We start from the raw sequence: 15,954 nt of genomic DNA, 5'->3' as shown, positions 1-15,954 counted from the left end.
TTGTGTTTCTCGGGCTGTCACCTTTGAGGAGTGACTTCAAGCACCTGGTTGTTTCTCTTGGTTCTCTTAAAGGTTTTGTTTGCTTTTGTTGTGGCTGCCCCATTCCTGGAAGTGTCCAAGACCAGGTTGGGTGGAGCTTGGAGCAACCTGGACTAGTGGGAGGTGTCCCTGCCCATGGCAACGGGTTGGAACCAAATGGTCTGTAAGGTCTCTTCCAACCCAAATTGTTCCACAGCTCTACGACCCAAGGGGAGAGAGGAGCAGGAAATGTAGCCTTTCCAAAACTGCTGCCTTGGGTTTCAAATTCCTGGCCCATTACTGTAAGTCTTGCTTTTACTGCAGCCATATCTTGGAGATCAAGAGGTGCTAACTCGGCTCTGTAGAGATAAATCAAGAAGGGATTTTGCTGCATCTTCATTGTAACAAGACAGAATTCATCACCCAGCACATGTTTTGAAACCTCAGAGAGTTACAGTGACAGTCCAAGGCCGATTTGATTACGGATCTGAAGTCTGCAGGCAAAAACCTGACCGCTGGTACCATTTCCTTTGGCTTTGGGACTTTGCTCCAAAGCACACTCTGGGGCAAAAGACCCTGTGATATTTGAGCTCTATGTATCTCAGTTTCCCTGAACCATTCAGAGAGCAGAGCAGCTGGGCCATAGGCAAGTGCAGCACGGAAGGGTTTGTATTCCCTGTGAGACTGAGAGCCTCGGGGATGCTTCAGCTTTTGTAAGGCACAGATGAGATTTCAAATAAGACATGAATGAATCCAGCTCGCACTTCACTTGTGCAAGTGTAATTTGCTGACGGGTTTGTTTTGTTGTTTTGTTTTTTTTTCCTCTTTTCCCCATTCATATTGATCAGCTCCTCAAGCTTGACAGGGCTGCTGGTGGAGGAAAGCAGTTCAGCACTGATGTTTGTGTGGCTCTTAGCAGGGCCTGTTGCAATAGGGCAAGGTGCAATGGTTTTAAACTGAGAGTGAGTTGATTTAGATTAAATATAAGGAAGATTTTTTTTTTTTACAGTAAGGGTGGTAAAGCACTGGAACAAGAGGCCCCATGCCTGGAAACATTCAAGGTCAGGTTGGATGGGGCTCTGAGCAACCTGATCTAATTGAAGATATCCCTGCTCGTGGTAGATGGTTGGATTAGATGCCTTTAAAGGTCCCTCCCAACTCAAACCATTCTGTGACTTCTCCATTAGCATTGCTGCCTTACTGTTCTGGGGGTGTCTTATACCTTACAGGTGTCCTGCAGTCCTGCTCAGTGCCAGGGCAGTCCTGGGACCTGGTCCATAGCCATTGCAACCTAATGAGCTTTATCTCTGACCTCATATTAATTGCAGAACAACTTCTCTTTTCTAATTAACACAAAGCTATGTTACCTTGTCTGGCTAAGATGCAAAATACCGCGTGTGTCACCTTACTCATAAATCATTTATTTATACCAAGTAGCAAAACACCTCATTAAATAGACTTCTGGAGTCCTGCTTTTCTTCTCTTTACCCTGGTGTGTTTCTAGAAAGCTTGAGGATTGTGGGTCACCTTCATCTTCTGATCTCCTCTGCCTTCCTGCTTTCTTGTACAGTGGGCATGTACCCCTGTTTTTCCAAGCTGAGGAGAGATAACCCCCACCTGTACGATCCCAGTGCAGCTCCTGTTGGTTTATTGCATCCACTGAGGAGAAACTAATCCCTGGAGCTAGGATTTGATTTCAGTCAGCAGAGCTGGTTGGTGCTCTCTGGACATATGGTAACTCTGTGTCTTCCACATGCTCTGGACCCTTTTTTTCTGGGAGGGATGGCAACATCTCATCTGTCTTGATGGCACGTTTTGGCTCAATTTATATTCGAGGCAAGCATTGTCCAGTCTTTCCTAGTGAGAGTGCGTGGCTTGCTTCAGCTGGCTTTGTGTCCAACTGGCAGATGCCTCTGGAATTACGGATGCTCAGCATCCCTGCTGCTCCTTGGTTTTAGCTGGCAAGGCACCTCTGGGTGGTCAAAAAGGGAGGGTGCAGTCAGTGAAACTTCTGGGAGGAAGGTCTCCTTGTTATGTCCATGAGGACCCTTAGCTGTCCCAAGAAAAGTGGTTCATGGTCATGAGGGGGACTTTTCACAAGGCATGGGGTGACAGGACAAGGGGGACTGGCTTTGACTAAAAGATGGGAGATTTAGATTAGATATTCAGAAGAAACTGCTTCCTGTGAGGGTGGGGAGGCCCTGGCACAGGTTGCCCAGAGAAACTGTGGTTGCCCCTGGATCCCTGGAAGTGTCCAAGGCCAGGTTGGACAGGGCTTGGAGCAACCTGGTCTAGTGGAAGGTGTCCCTGGCCATGGCGGGGGATTGGAATGAGATGGTCATTAGGATCCCTTCCAACCCAAACTATTCTGGGATTCTGTGTTTATGGGACAGCTCTCAGCCATGTCTTTTAAAGAAAAAGGGTTGTGTCCCTAAGGAGGAACACTTGACTTTCCGTAATTTATCTATAATTTTCATGAAACTTGTAGGAATGCTGTGTTTTCTGTGGTACAAATCCTTCTCCCACCTTTGGCTCTAGCTTGCCATGGAGACTGGGTGTTGTTTCCCTCCACACTGGCACCTGTGACAGGGTTTCCTTTGAGTTAGGTAAAAAATTAACTTCTTTCTTTTTGGAGTGAATTGGGGACAAGGCAGGAAGGAACAAAGGAAATATCCCTTATTCTTTCTGTGCTGTTTCTGAATTCAAAAATTAATTAGAAAAGGATATTCTGTGGATTTAGGGTTTAAACTTTGTGTCAGAAATGTTAATCAAGACTGCATTAGGTAGGTTTTCCTTGAGGAGTTAGGGGGGAGGGTGTTAAGGTTGTTTCATAGTTGGGCAGGAGGTATGTGGAGCAGAGCTCGTGGGGGTCTTTGGCCAAGCAGAGGGAATGGGTTTGCCTTCAGAGGTGGGGAGCACCCTCCTCTCTGCTCCCCAGAGCTGCCAGAATTGGGGTTTGGATCTCACCCAGTCAGTGCTGCTATTCCAGGGCTGGTTTGCTGACAGCTTTTCCAGACCACTTTTAAGAGCCCCAAGGCAACGTTGGGGCTTTTTTGCCGTTATTTAACACCTCAGTAGATTTCACTGCTGGGATGTTACTGCAGACCTCAGATTTATGTTGTCCTTTTCTTTTCTGCTCCATCCTGCCTCCTCCCACCTCTCTACATGTGTCTCATGAACAGCTGCTAGTCACAGGAGGGCAGCTCCAAGGAGTGAGGCTGCACCTGATATTTGGGGTTTTTCCAGAATCCCCTTCCCTGGTCTCGTGGGTGGAGCTGTGTGGGTATGGATATAGATCTCAGGCTGATTTCCAGTTGCCAGCGCTGGGAAAGAAAGACAATATTCCTGCCCAGGTTTAATTGGACATTGTCTTCCCTGTTCTGCAGTGTTGCCTGTGCTCCTGAGAATTCCCCTGGTCTTTAGGAAGCTTCAGGGTTTGTAAGGCACCGAGCGCTTTCCTGGACATCTTGTGCATTCAGTCTTCAATTTATGCTCTGCCATAAAATATTGAGTTAATTTCATGTGGTCTCCCCTTTATAACTCCAGGATGCTCAGTGCTTATCCTTCCCTTGGTGTTTATTCCTCCCTCCCACCTTTCGTATTTATTCTCTAAGTTTACCAGACATTGACTATCCACTCTAGAAAGTGTAAATACTTCAATTTCCCAATTCCCTGCTGCTCGCCCTGTTCTCTGACCCTTCTCAGACAAAGGTGTGAGTGAACCACCAGCTAATTTCCTTTAAAATTAGTTGAAAACTTAGTGCCTTGAATGGTTGGCTCACCTGCAAAGCTCTGCTTGGGAACAGGACCACATCCTAGCTGCAACCAGCTCCTCTCCTTCCCCCTCTTGTTGTGGGGATGAGGAGAGAAGGACAGATATCAATAAAAGTGAATGAGACTTTTTGACAGAGCAGCTTCTGCAAGGGGAACTTTTTATTTTTCATAATTTTTTTTAAGGGTGCAAACAATGGATGGAGCAGAATTTGCATAAAACTCATTAGAAAAAAAGTACAAGTTTCATAAATCTTGTGATAAATTAATGCGATATCATTCCGAACATGATGTATTAATTTTAGGATGAAATGAATGGGTCTGTGATCATTGTTGGTAATTATGAGGCTCCCAGGCAGTTTGGAGAGGAAATTATTTTTAAGAGGGTTTTTTGTAAGTGTGGGGACCCTTTTCCCACTGGGAATATCTTAACAAACCCAGACTCCTCCTTTTACGAGTGTTTCTTTTCTTATTTTACTCTCCTGGGTGTTTGGGTGTTTTATTGGGGTTTTCTTTTGGATGCAAGTGTATTTACTTCCCTCCTTCACGCTGATGCAGCCTGTTCTTTGGCTGACAAAAGAAAACAAAACTCCTTTGAGTTTTTGGCCTATTCTTTATGTTCTCTCTTGTCCCAGGGAAAACCTGTGGGGTTTTAAGTGAAATGGAAGGCAGGAATTACTGGATCCTAGTCTGAGCGGGCAGGGAGAAAGGAGAGGCAAGGCACCCCTGTGACACTGCTGCTTGCAGGGGGTTTGCCCAGGGATGAGCATTTTCTTTTAATCCCTTTTTCCCAGACAGATTTGGAGATACCAGAGCAATATTGAGGAGTATCAGTGATTTTGGCAGCAATGTGCCAGTGTGGTTGGAGAGTTCTGATTAATAAACCCCTGTCTCCAGCCCAAGGAGGTGCCAGTGAGTGAGCAAAGGCTGTGCCCTCCATCCACAGAATCATGGAATGACTGGGGACAGCAGGGACCTTAAAGCTCATCCAGTTCCACTCCCTGCCATGGGCAGGGACATCTTCCACTAGCCCAGGTTGCTCCAAGCCCTGTCCAACATGGTCTTGGACACTTCCAGGGATGGGGCAGCCACAGCTTCTCTGGGCAACCTGTGCCAGGGCCTCCCCACCCTCACAGGGGAGAATTTGTTCCTAATATCCCATCTAACCCTGCCCTGTGCCAGTGGGAAGCCATTCCCCCTTGTCCTGTCATTCCTGCCCTTATTCAAAGTCCCTCTGCAGCTCTCTTGGAGCCCCTTTAGGCACTGCAAGGGGCTTTCAGGTCTCCATGGAGCCTTCTCTTCCCAAGCTGGACACCCCAGCTCTCCCAGCCTTTCCATCCACTGAACACACACACCACCAGCGTGAAGCCACATGTTTAAAAGTGGACATGGAGAGCTTGTCTGATATCTGTGTTGCTGTAAGACCTGTTTGAAGGTTGATGGAGGGTAGTTGTTCTGTCTTACCTGTGTCAATGTCAGTGTTGACTTTATTTGGAAGGATGCCACTTCTGTGCCCATATTCATGCCAGCACCCAGTGACTGCGTGCATAGCACCTACCAACAAAGCCTCAGGATTCTGTTTGTTTTAATGGCAATGTCTAGAAATTTCCATATGCCGTTGATTTTTTTGTATTTTCCCCCTTCTTATTTGTCTTATAAAGTTAACCAGAGTGCTCAGTAAACAGCCAAGTAAACCAAACAAACCCTCTGTATGGTTGCCCTCAGTACAAACACTCGGCTCTTCTTTACCTGCTGTTGCTCCCTGCCTCTTAAACAGCTTTAAAACCCCTTTTAAACATCTCTGTGAGAGCTGGGGGGACCAAAGGCAGGCGATGCCTCTCTCTGAGGTTTACCACTGCCTACCAGATCTGCTTATGGATTCTGTCTTCACCCTGACTCCTCACTTAAATAACTAAATACAGCAGAAAAGATGCTCTGCCTCTGAGCATCTGAGGAACTAGGAAAAACTCCTCTGCTGTGCCTTTCACTTCCCAGCTTGATAAACTCCCTCAGAAATGGTTTTGACTGCACGTATTTGTTTTCCCTCTTCCCTGTCACCCCTGGGTTTGGCTCCTTCCTCTCCCATACCTGACGGCAGCCGTGCACGTGGTTCCCGGACCAGCTGCTCCAGGGCTTTCCCCCCCTCCACCACTGGTGAAGAGCTCCTGTTTTTCTGATGGCAGGAGCTGCTCTTTTCGTGTTTCTTTATTACGAGACCCTTTTGCAAAGGTGCTGGTGTCTCCCTGTCCTTTTTGACTCGCTCTGCAGTGTGGTAATTGTAGTGGAGGCAGCCTTGGTGGAGGGGAAAGCTGATGCTCCCCATTAGCATCTGGAAAGAGAAACTGTGTAATGTTGAGCTCAGCCTGAATTGTAGGAGTGGAAACTTTCTTTGCTGAGTCCTTCTGGAAAGTGTTGGCTCAAGGGGTTGAGCCCTTTCTGAGAAGGAGGTCAGGGAGTGTCTGTTGAGGTTGTGCTTACGGAATGAGCTTGGAGACAGGCCTGGAGGTGGATGAGTGGGATGCCTGTGTACCTGTGATGTGCTTTTAGGTAACCCTGAGCATAGCTGAGTGGTGTTGACCAGGGTTTAAACTCAGCACGGCTGTGTGGCAGGAGTTCTGCTATTACTGTTCACCCAAGGGGTGCAAGAATGGAGATGGAGACACCCTGGTGCCTGCAAGAGATTTCCTGATCCCAGGTGTGCTTTGGTTGCCCTCCCAGCCCCCTCCCTGGCATTGCCCCCTGCACATCAAGTGAGGTCTCCTGTGCTCTGTCCCCAGCTCTGGATTTGTCCTTTCCAGGAAAGTAATCCCAAACATGGAAGAAGCTTCTGCTTGCTGTGACCTCCCACTTGAAACTAGATTTTGCTTTACTTTCTTTGCTAGGAAGTCACTGTCCTTTCCTCTCCCTGCCATTGCTTGGAGGTTGCTCAGCAGCACAGAAATATTGACGTTTCTTCTTTTCAAAGTCTTTGGGAAAGGGCTTTCTTTTCCCCCTCTTAGTTTTTTTTTTTTTCTTTTTCTTTTTTTTTTACCTGAAAGTTGAAAGAGAAAATGAATTAGAGGTAAAAAAAGGGAACAGGTGACAAATGAGAAGAACAGGGTTGGAATTTCAAGATCAAATCCTGCCATCAAGCACATCAGAGGCCAGGCTGCTGTGATGAACTGGGCTAACTGGAGATGCCTGTGCTGGGGTGACTGGGGCAGGAAGGCAGGACCAGGTTGTCCCAACTGCTTTCCAAGGAAGGAGGGGGAGCCGAGGAAATGCTCTGGCAGCTACTTTGGAGCAAAAGTGTGGTGGTGACCTTTGTGTCAGGGGACCCCTTGCTGCAGGGTGCGGTTGCTAAGATGATTTTTAACAACATTTCTGCTGAATGGCTGCTGAGGGCCCCCTGTGCCAGCTCTTGACTTTGATGGAGGACCACAAACACTGCTCTTGGTATCAGGGCTGTCTCCTTCCTGCTTCCCTCCCCAGCGTGTCTGGGGCCTCTGATCCGTTTGCTGCTGCTCCTTAGAAAATCCAGGGAAAAATCCTGCAAAGCCCCTGGTCCCTGAGCTGAGTGCCCATGGTGCTGGCTGGCAGCTCTGGTGGCAGCCAATAAGCTCTGTGGTGACTGTGCCTGCAGATACGACCCAGAGCTCGGGGAGCCAAGGGGAAACGGTTTTTAACTCGTTGTTAAAAACAAGGATTAAAATGCTTTTTATATGAAAGTGTAACTGATGCCTGAAGTCTTGAGCCCAAAAGCCAGTGTAGTCAGCAGAGACATTCCTATTAACTCCACTTGGGTATGAATCAGACCTTTTAACAGAGAAGCTTATTAAGCAACTAATGAGAAACCTGCCCCTTCTGTTGGATCCCAGTGCCCTCCATCCCACCCCAGCCCATTCCTGTCTGGACTGTGTCAGCATCTTGCTTGGGCAGCTTCTTCATCCTCAGACTCCCTCCCTGACCCTGAGAGTCAGTGCTTCCAGAGCCCTCAGGGAGCTCTAGGATCCTCCCAGAGAGTGAGTTTGTTTTTTCTCTTCTCTCATCCCCCTCTTGAAAGCAAAACCAATGGAGAGGAATTGGGATGGGCATAACCCCTTTTCCTGCTTTCCTCTGTGGCAAACTGGAAGGGCAAGAAAAATATAGAGGTTTACAGCTGCAAGCAGGATACTGAGACAAGAGTCCCTCTATAGGATGGAAAAGTAGACCCCATGAAGCAGCCACACTAAAAGAAATGTAACAAAATCCGAGCAGGAACAAAACAGGAGGCAAAAACAGCAAGGAAAAAAAAAACCTCCTGAGGTCAATCAAAGTTCAAGACTTGGAGAAAGAAGAAAATCTGTGTATGTGTGAGAAAGAGGGAGAAGTAGCTGTGATTGAGAGAAAGGAGGCAAAAGGAGACGAGATAAATTCTGATTATCTGGTGGAATCAAGACACTTAACTGCCCTGTCTGATTCCTGAGAGGAAACAAATGGAGCCTATAACTTTGCACTGCAGAAGGATAATTTGTCCCTGTTTCCTCAGCCCTTGCTGGAGCCAGGACGGTGCTTGGGCTGGAGGAGGCTTGAACAGCATCCTCAGCACGACCCCAGGGACAGATGGGAAGGTGTTTTTCTTTGTGAGCCACCCTGAGAGGGGTTTCTGGCAGATGTGGTGCTCTACAGAGCCTGTCTGAGCAGGCCCCTCTGCTTCTCGATGATTTGCCAGCGATTCTGACACTGGAGGGTTTTGGGAATGCCAAGACCCAGAGCAGTTCCACTGTTGCTTCCGTGAAAGAGGGTATGGAGTGGAGCTGAGTATTGCTGCCTCTGGGGCTTGCCTTGGTCTGGCTTCACCTACAGGTGGGACAACAGCAGCTCCCCTGGGATCACCCCGGAAAATGGGAGTTCTGGTGCTCTGCTGAGTGGTGGCCCTGGTCCAGATGCTCCAGCTGTGGAGCTTTACCTTGTGCTGTCCAGCCAGTCTGCTCATTTTCTGTTGGTGCAGGAAGTGAAGAGGGGGGGAAAGTAGGATAAAAGAAATAAATACAATTAATTGGTGCTGAAGAAATCAGTGGAAGGCAGCTCACACAAACTTCTCTTGTGATGGTGGAAGTGGTGAAGTTTTAATACCACACTCCTAAACTTAGGATTCCCTTGGGGTAAAACTTGTAAGAAAAATTGGGACAAACCAACTGTGAAGTCTCACTTCTTATTTCGGGCTCTATTTCTTATTATCTTCTATTTAATTTGTTATTTTGGTCTGTATTTTAGACATTTGTAATCCTTTTTTTTTCCCTGTAACGAGCTGGAGGTGCTCTGAAGGTAGGATGGTGATTACTTGCCTGATGGAGGGGTAAGGGAATGGGAAAAAGAGCTCTTAGAATTTGGTATCTCAATTACGAGGGTTTGTTTAGGATGGAATTTTCCTCTGTTACAGTGCAGCTCACACTTTAAAGTTCTGAGCTGCCCTATCCGTATCCTAATGAAGTTTTTTGAAGAAAAGTTGAGAATGTTCCTGCTGTGTTTCCCTTTTCCTCCTTTACCCACTGAATCTGTCCTTAATTTTACTCCTCTGGGAGCAGAGGGGGGTTGATCCCAGAGTGCTGTTTCCCAGGGATCTGACTTCACAGACTGACAGGTGCAGCAATGGGAGGTGGGATGCTGTGCTCTGCCCAGAAATGCCATGCCTCCCTCTCCAGGTTATCCTGAATTTAGGGGCTAAATTCCTTGGCAGTGAGAAGTAGCTGTAACGCAAAGAGAGGAGAGTTAAATATTTGTTTGCTGGCTGATTGATTGATTGATTGATTGGTTGTACAACTGGGTTTGCAGCACACAAACAATAAGCACAGCTATAATTAGAACTGGGTGGCACATGATTTTCCTATTCAGCAGGAATTTTAAGATCATTTCCCTTCCAGAAGTGCAACCAAGAATTCTTGGAGTTTGAAGTGTTTGCCATTCTGGAGGGAATTGCAGATGGCCTGTTGATCTGGGAGGGTTTGAATGGGATGTAAAGGGTGCAAGGTAAATTGTGCAGAATAAAGAGGCATGACCCTGGATTTACTTTGTCTTCACTACTGGCTTTCATTTTTGTGGGGGACTGACAGAGTCTTGTTGTTTCTTGAGGAAAAGGAACCTTTGCTAAGGATGACTTTGGATGTCCTCCAGCATAAAACCAAGCTAGTACCTTGTTTTATATTGAGGTTCCAAGGTTTGAGAAAGTGTAGGGTCTTAATTTCTATGGTGTTGGCTGCACTGAAGAAGTGGGAGCGTTGCAGATGAGCAGTTTGGTCACGTGTTTGGATTTTGTCTTTGTCCAAAATGTCTTTGATTGTGACCCATCACTCACTTGCACCTGTGTTGGTGGAAGGAATTTTTTCCCGGTGGTTAATTCTAGCTGCTCTTTTTGAAGCAACTGCTGTTCCTTCTCCAAAGAGAAATTTGTCTGGGTCGGGGCATTGAGTCTTGCTGTGCTTTCATGGAAGAGTCATTGCTAAGCGTTACATTTTGTCCTCAAGACGACCTGAGTCATCTCACTCTTCTTAGTCAGAGATGAGGCAGTTCAAGCTTTTAAAGCCTTTTTTAAGGGAAAAGCACTTTTGCTAGCTCTTGAAAGTTTGTGGCTTCGTCTTGCATCCAGTCTTGAAGATCCACCCAGCCCAGCAGCTTGTAAAATTGCAACCTTGGCAGAACCAGCTCTATAAAAGTTACTCCTGCATGCCCAAAGAGCATTGTGGCTCTGCCAGACAGGGCATGGAAGGAGCTTCATGCACCTTGCATGCTTGGACCCCCATACCTGCAAGAATGGCCTTGGGATATTCTCCACTGCAACTGTGGCCCACCAGCCTTCTTTGAAGGTGTTTGGAGCAGGGTCATAAAAGCAAATACTTACCAAACAAGCCCCAGTTACCAAGGGCTTCTCCTGGCTGCTTGGTCCTCCCTGTTATTTGCCATTCCTGTTATTTGTCACCTGAATTTGAACCAACAGCAATTTTACATGGCACCCAATGAGGTGGGTGGCCTTGGGACCTGCCAGACAGCTGGGTCCTCACTCAAATGTGCTTCATCAGTGTTGCAGGACACTAAATTTTTAATCATAAAGTCATGGCGGGTGAAGTCAAATGCCTTATAGGAGTCTATTATTTCTTTGCAGTTACCTTTATCTGCCAAAATTGTAATCTCGTCAAAGAATAAAATCAGGTTTGTTTGACAAGGTCTATTTTCCATAAAATCGTGTTGACTGGCATTAATTATGTTCCTATCGTTTAATTTCTTATTAATGGAATCTCGTATCAGCTTTTTCCATTATTTCCCCTGTGATTGATGTAATTACCCAACCTCTCTCTGCTCTCCAAGCTGCAATGCTGCTTTTGCCCTCTGTTCTGCTGGAGCTTCCCTCCCCTTCCCAGATGGGTGAAATTTGGGCCTCTGTTCTGCTTGGCCCGGTGATCTGAGTGCTCTTGTACTGCCAAACTTGGCCCATGCAGAGTATGTGCCCCCATCCTCAGGGCCGTGTGGCCGAGGAGATCTCCCATCCTTATCCCCCCATCCTCAAGGCCAGGCAGCCAAGGGGATCTTCCATCCCTGTCCACTAGCTTTTTCCCTCCTATTTGCTCCCCCATCCTGCTGAGGAGAGCACAGAGAGCAAGTGGCTGGGTGGGCGACAGGCAGCCACCCATGGCGAGCTAGACATGGCAGGCTTTGAAGGTGCTCAGAGGTGTCGTGGAGAGGCCAAAAATGATTCAAGGGGATTCTTCTGGGTCTGAAATAAGGGGGTGGTGGCTGTTCTTTGCTTTTGTTGCTGTATCTGCTGGTGGTGCCCCTTGGCAGGGAAGAGTGTGAAGGAGGCTGGTCAGTGCTTACCCAGAAGAGGTGTGGGTTCCTCCACTGTCTCTAGTGCCAGAAATGGCCTTGCTTGGGCTGGACTAAGATGACTTTCTCTTTTGAGAAGGACGAGGAAGGAGAGGATCTGTGGTCCAGCTCATCTGTGCCACACAGAACAGTCAGACCATTCACAGCCTGAATCCCCTTGAAGCACTGTAGCACCAAGGGAGAAGAGTTCGGGGATGGTTTCAGGCCTTCCACAGACCTGCCTTCTCTGACATGCTGAATGTTTTCAGGATTTCTCCCTCCCTGCCCAATTTGGCTCATGATTTCTCTCCTCTCCCCCTCTCCCAGGTTCCTCAGTGACTCAGCTGCTGGCCCGGGACCTGGACAACGACCCGCTGGTGTTCGGCGTGGTCGGGGAGGAGGCCAGCAGGTTCTTCGCCGTGGAGAGTGTCACCGGTGTCGTGTGGCTCCGGCAGCCCTTGGACAGAGAGGTAATGCTGAGAGTACCCTCTGCTGAGGGGAGGGAAAAGCCCTCTCTGCTCAGATAGGTGGTGGCTCTGCACCCTCGGTGGGTGTTGTTCCCACACGGAGTTGGGAATCCAGATGTGCCCCCATCCCTGGTCACCCTGTCTCTGTCTCCAGTTCAATGGGGACATGGGGAAATAAGCAGGGAGCTCTGGTTTGATCTGGCTTGCTGGTTTTCCTGGATGCCAGAATAATACCTGTGACTCTGGAAGGAAAGGAAATAATAAATGATCTACCAGAGAGTCAGGATGCTCCTACAGTCAGGGAAATCTATGGACTCTCTCTTTAAAGCTCTATTTAAATTAAATCCTTTGCTATTTAGAACAGTGTGTGAAGAGATGTGAGGTGTCCCTGCTTATTCAATCTCATCAAGACTTTTCATCCTCTTGTGGATTCAGGCTGCTGGATGCTAAATTTGGCAAGATTCTTGCCTCAAAGCTGTTTCACACCCGTTTTCCATGGCAGCTTTGGTGTACAAGGATGGGATCCCATCCAGGTGCCTGCTTTACTAATCCCTGGCCCTTGCCGCATTCCTGGAGCGAGGAAGAAGGGACAGCACAGGCACTTGGACGGGAGCTTGGGAAGACTGGGAAAGTACTCCATGACTTGGGCAATGTGCTTAATTTCCCCTGTGCTTGTGTTGTCTGTATTTAGTGCTTCCTTGGCCAGCAGCAGCGTGGTGAAGATCAAACCCATTAACACACCTCAGGCACTGGTGGTCCCAGTCAGAGCCAGCCAGAGGTTGGGATGTGGAGGAAGCAGGGTGGTGGATGCTGCTCAGGCTGTGGTGGTGGGGAGGGCAAAGCCAATTTCACAGCATTAAGAGCGAGGCTTTGGGAAGATGAAGTGTTTTTCTTCACCCCTCTCCCCTCCGCCTCCCCGTGCCAACAGCTGCTGGCATGAGTCATAAATCTTCCCTTATTCAAATGCCTCCTGCTTCCCCCCACTCATGATGCCAGCCTTAAGCCAGGGAGGGCGATCAAGAGATTTTAGGGGTCTTTTCATGGAGGTTGGGAAGGGAAGGAGCTGAGTACAGCTCAAATTTGTGGATAGGCTCAGCTGGGAGAGGAGCCTGTACCCATCAGCTCATCCCAGAGGCTCAAAGTCAGAAGAATACATGGAAGATGGTGAAGACAGACCAGTGCATGGCTTGGTATGGGTATGGGAAAGGTCTAAAGGAGATGGGAAAGGTGTAAATGGCTATTTGTGGTGGAGGAAGCAGGACGGTGTGGGAGGGAAGGGGTGGATGGAGGTGGGCAGCAGGCTGGGAGCAGAGAACCAGCAGCCTGGATGCACGTGATCGGAAAGTCGGGGGAGAGAAAGCCATGCAAGAAAAGTGCTGGGGAAGGAAAAGCAAGGAATCAATCCTTGCACAGTGGGAGAGAAAAAGAGAAGCTTGAAAAGGGAAAAGGAGTCATAGCAAGGTAAATAATGCAGGAAAAGGGGAAATAGAGAACAAGAGGAAGGAGTGAATGTATAGAGGAAAAATGATTTTAAAAAGTTTTGGGTTTGTTTTTTTTTTTACTTCTAGGAAGATTAGAAGGAAAACATTTTTTTTTTTAAAGACAGACCTTGAGGCTAAAGAAGTATCTATTAAAATAATTTGAGACAGAAATTAATAAGTGGCAGATTTCTCGGATTATTTTATTAAATTTTTGAAATTCAAATGCTCAATGGGTTGTTTCCTGTCTCCTGTTTTAACTTTCTTCCCTATTGTGTTGTCCCTCATGGATGAGTAGGGGGAAAAGAGGACTGAAAGGCTCTGATGCAGCAGGGTGGGATGTCACGGGGAGCAGAGGATCTCCTCCTCTCCATCGGGATTTCAGGTCTTCCTTCTGCCTACAAGTACTGTCCCAAGGCAGGAGCTGGGAAAGGCTTGGATTCCTGGCTGTTTGGATGGAGGGGGGCAGATGTGGGGACAGGAGGAGGGCACGCTCTGGGGAGCTGTTCCCTAAACCCTTCTCTTAGAGGAACTGCTGCCCTGGCACAAGCAGAGCTCCTGCTCTGGGCACTGGTGGCTGCTGCCTGTCCCTGAGTGATCTCATTAGGGATAAATCAACCAAAGCTGCAGCAGGGAGAGCCATTTCAAGCTTCCTTTCCAGCCTTTCCTGAGTGATGCTTTGGAAACATCAAGTTGCTGTGCTCCAGCAGCTCAGACAGGCCAGGGACACCAGAGGTGGGAAGGGATGCGGGATGAGGGAGGGATTGTTGGGATTGGAGGGGAACAAAACACCAGCTGGTACCAGGTACCAGGTAGGTGTGGTGGCCTGAGTCCTCTGGCCATCCCTGCAGGATTCCTTGGTAAAACATGAGTGAAATGATTCCTGGTGGTTAAGAAAGGCCAGGAAGAGAAAGTCTGCCTCCACTGGCAATATCCTCCTGCCCTGATAGAAAAATAGTCCCCTTCCCCACTTGTCCCTCACCTCAGTGACTTTAATATATCCCCATTTCAGACCAAGCTGTTAATGTAGTTAAAGCACTAAGGGGCAGAGAGGACTGTACAGTCATTTTCATAGGATTTCAGCCAGTTCTTACTACAGACCGTGGACTTATCCCAGTATTCCCAACAATATGATAGATAAGTTGGGAAAGCAGCAGCAAGATTTAGAAGTCCTCACTGACACTGTGTTGCACTGTCATCTCAAACAAAAACTGACTACAGAGCTTTTACTTCGGACTTCTTCCTCTTTTTGCATCATCTCTGTGTCTTGCAGGTGAAGATGGAGCCGGGTCACAGTACACCTTGGGTGGAAAACTGCTTTTCTCCCCCTTCCACTCATTCTTTCTCGCTGCCCCAAGCAGTCAGCCCATGGCATTAGGTGCTGGGTGGGTGTGCAGAGAGAGCTGGGGTTTGCTGGCACCTGCAGAAGGTTAAAGAGTGGGCTCCTCTCACCTACTTGAGCCTAGTTGTCTGTTTAAATGCTCACCTGCTAGTCAGGAAGTCAGTTCCTTGGTCCCTTCATCCCTCTGAGCCAGGACAGAGCATCTCTCTGTGCCTGTGGAATACATGGGAGCCCCACTGGCATCCAGATTTCTCAGCATTTCCTTTCCAACTCAGGTAATGGCACTCAAGCGCCTCTTCTCTTCTGGAAGGTCCTGAAAGCATTTTGTGTGTAATAATATTGGCTAAAAGTCCCAAGCCTGCCATCTGCAGATAAACGCTACAGTATCTTTAATTATGTGTTTTTTCTTCTCTTTCCCTTTCAGACTAAGTCAGAATTCACGGTTGAGTTTTCTGTCAGTGACAGCCAAGGGGTGAGTGTGACTTCTCATTTCATGGTCTGTGGCACGGATGGAGGGGAGCAGGGAGGGTGAGTGTGGGTCACCAAGGGACCTTCTGCATCACCCCAAGGGCCTGGGGAGTGGGGTCACCCCTTGGTCCAAAGCCAAGTCAGAAAACACAGCCACAAAGTGCAGGCTTTAAAGGCACACATAAAGCTGGCACATAACCCTGCTCTTATCCTTGTGACTGCAGGTGATCAAAGGGACAGTCAACATCCAGGTGGGAGATGTGAATGACAACGCCCCACAGTTCCACAACCAGCCCTACAGCGTCCGCATTCCAGAGGTAGGGATCAGCACAGCCTCTCCCTGCAGCTCTTCTCTCAGTGGCCACTCTTGCTGCATGGTTGCCAGCACAGAGCTGACTGTATGTGAGGGCTGCTGATGTACAGGACTGTCCTCCTGCCCCGGACCCTTGTGGGGTTGGAGGAGGATTAAACCTCTGGAAGTTACTGCTGTGTGAAAATGGGCAGAAGCCAAGTGATGGTGTTGGGGGAAGGCAGGTGGAAGAGGAGATTTGGAGCTTTGTGCAGCCTTGGTGACAATATTTCTTACGACAAATGG

At 48.1% G+C, this 15,954-nt stretch overlaps 1 protein-coding gene across 1 annotated transcript in view; it reads left to right on the top strand.

The window, feature by feature from the left end:
* Positions 1–15,954, top strand: part of CDH23 (cadherin related 23) — a 183,804-nt gene that overhangs the window by 23,463 nt on the left and 144,387 nt on the right. The window contains exons 3-5 of the mRNA XM_029962592.1: positions 11,932–12,074; positions 15,316–15,363; positions 15,584–15,676. Coding sequence (XP_029818452.1) covers positions 11,932–12,074; positions 15,316–15,363; positions 15,584–15,676 — 284 coding nt within the window. The remainder of the gene's footprint in view (positions 1–11,931; positions 12,075–15,315; positions 15,364–15,583; positions 15,677–15,954) is intronic.

This window comes from Manacus vitellinus, unplaced genomic scaffold (assembly GCF_001715985.3).
Source record: "Manacus vitellinus isolate BGI_N305 unplaced genomic scaffold, ASM171598v3 scaffold_48_pilon, whole genome shotgun sequence".
Taxonomy (NCBI): Eukaryota; Metazoa; Chordata; class Aves; order Passeriformes; family Pipridae; genus Manacus; species Manacus vitellinus.
Note: the sequence above shows the minus strand (reverse complement) of the source record. Positions and strands in the feature narration are given on the sequence as shown.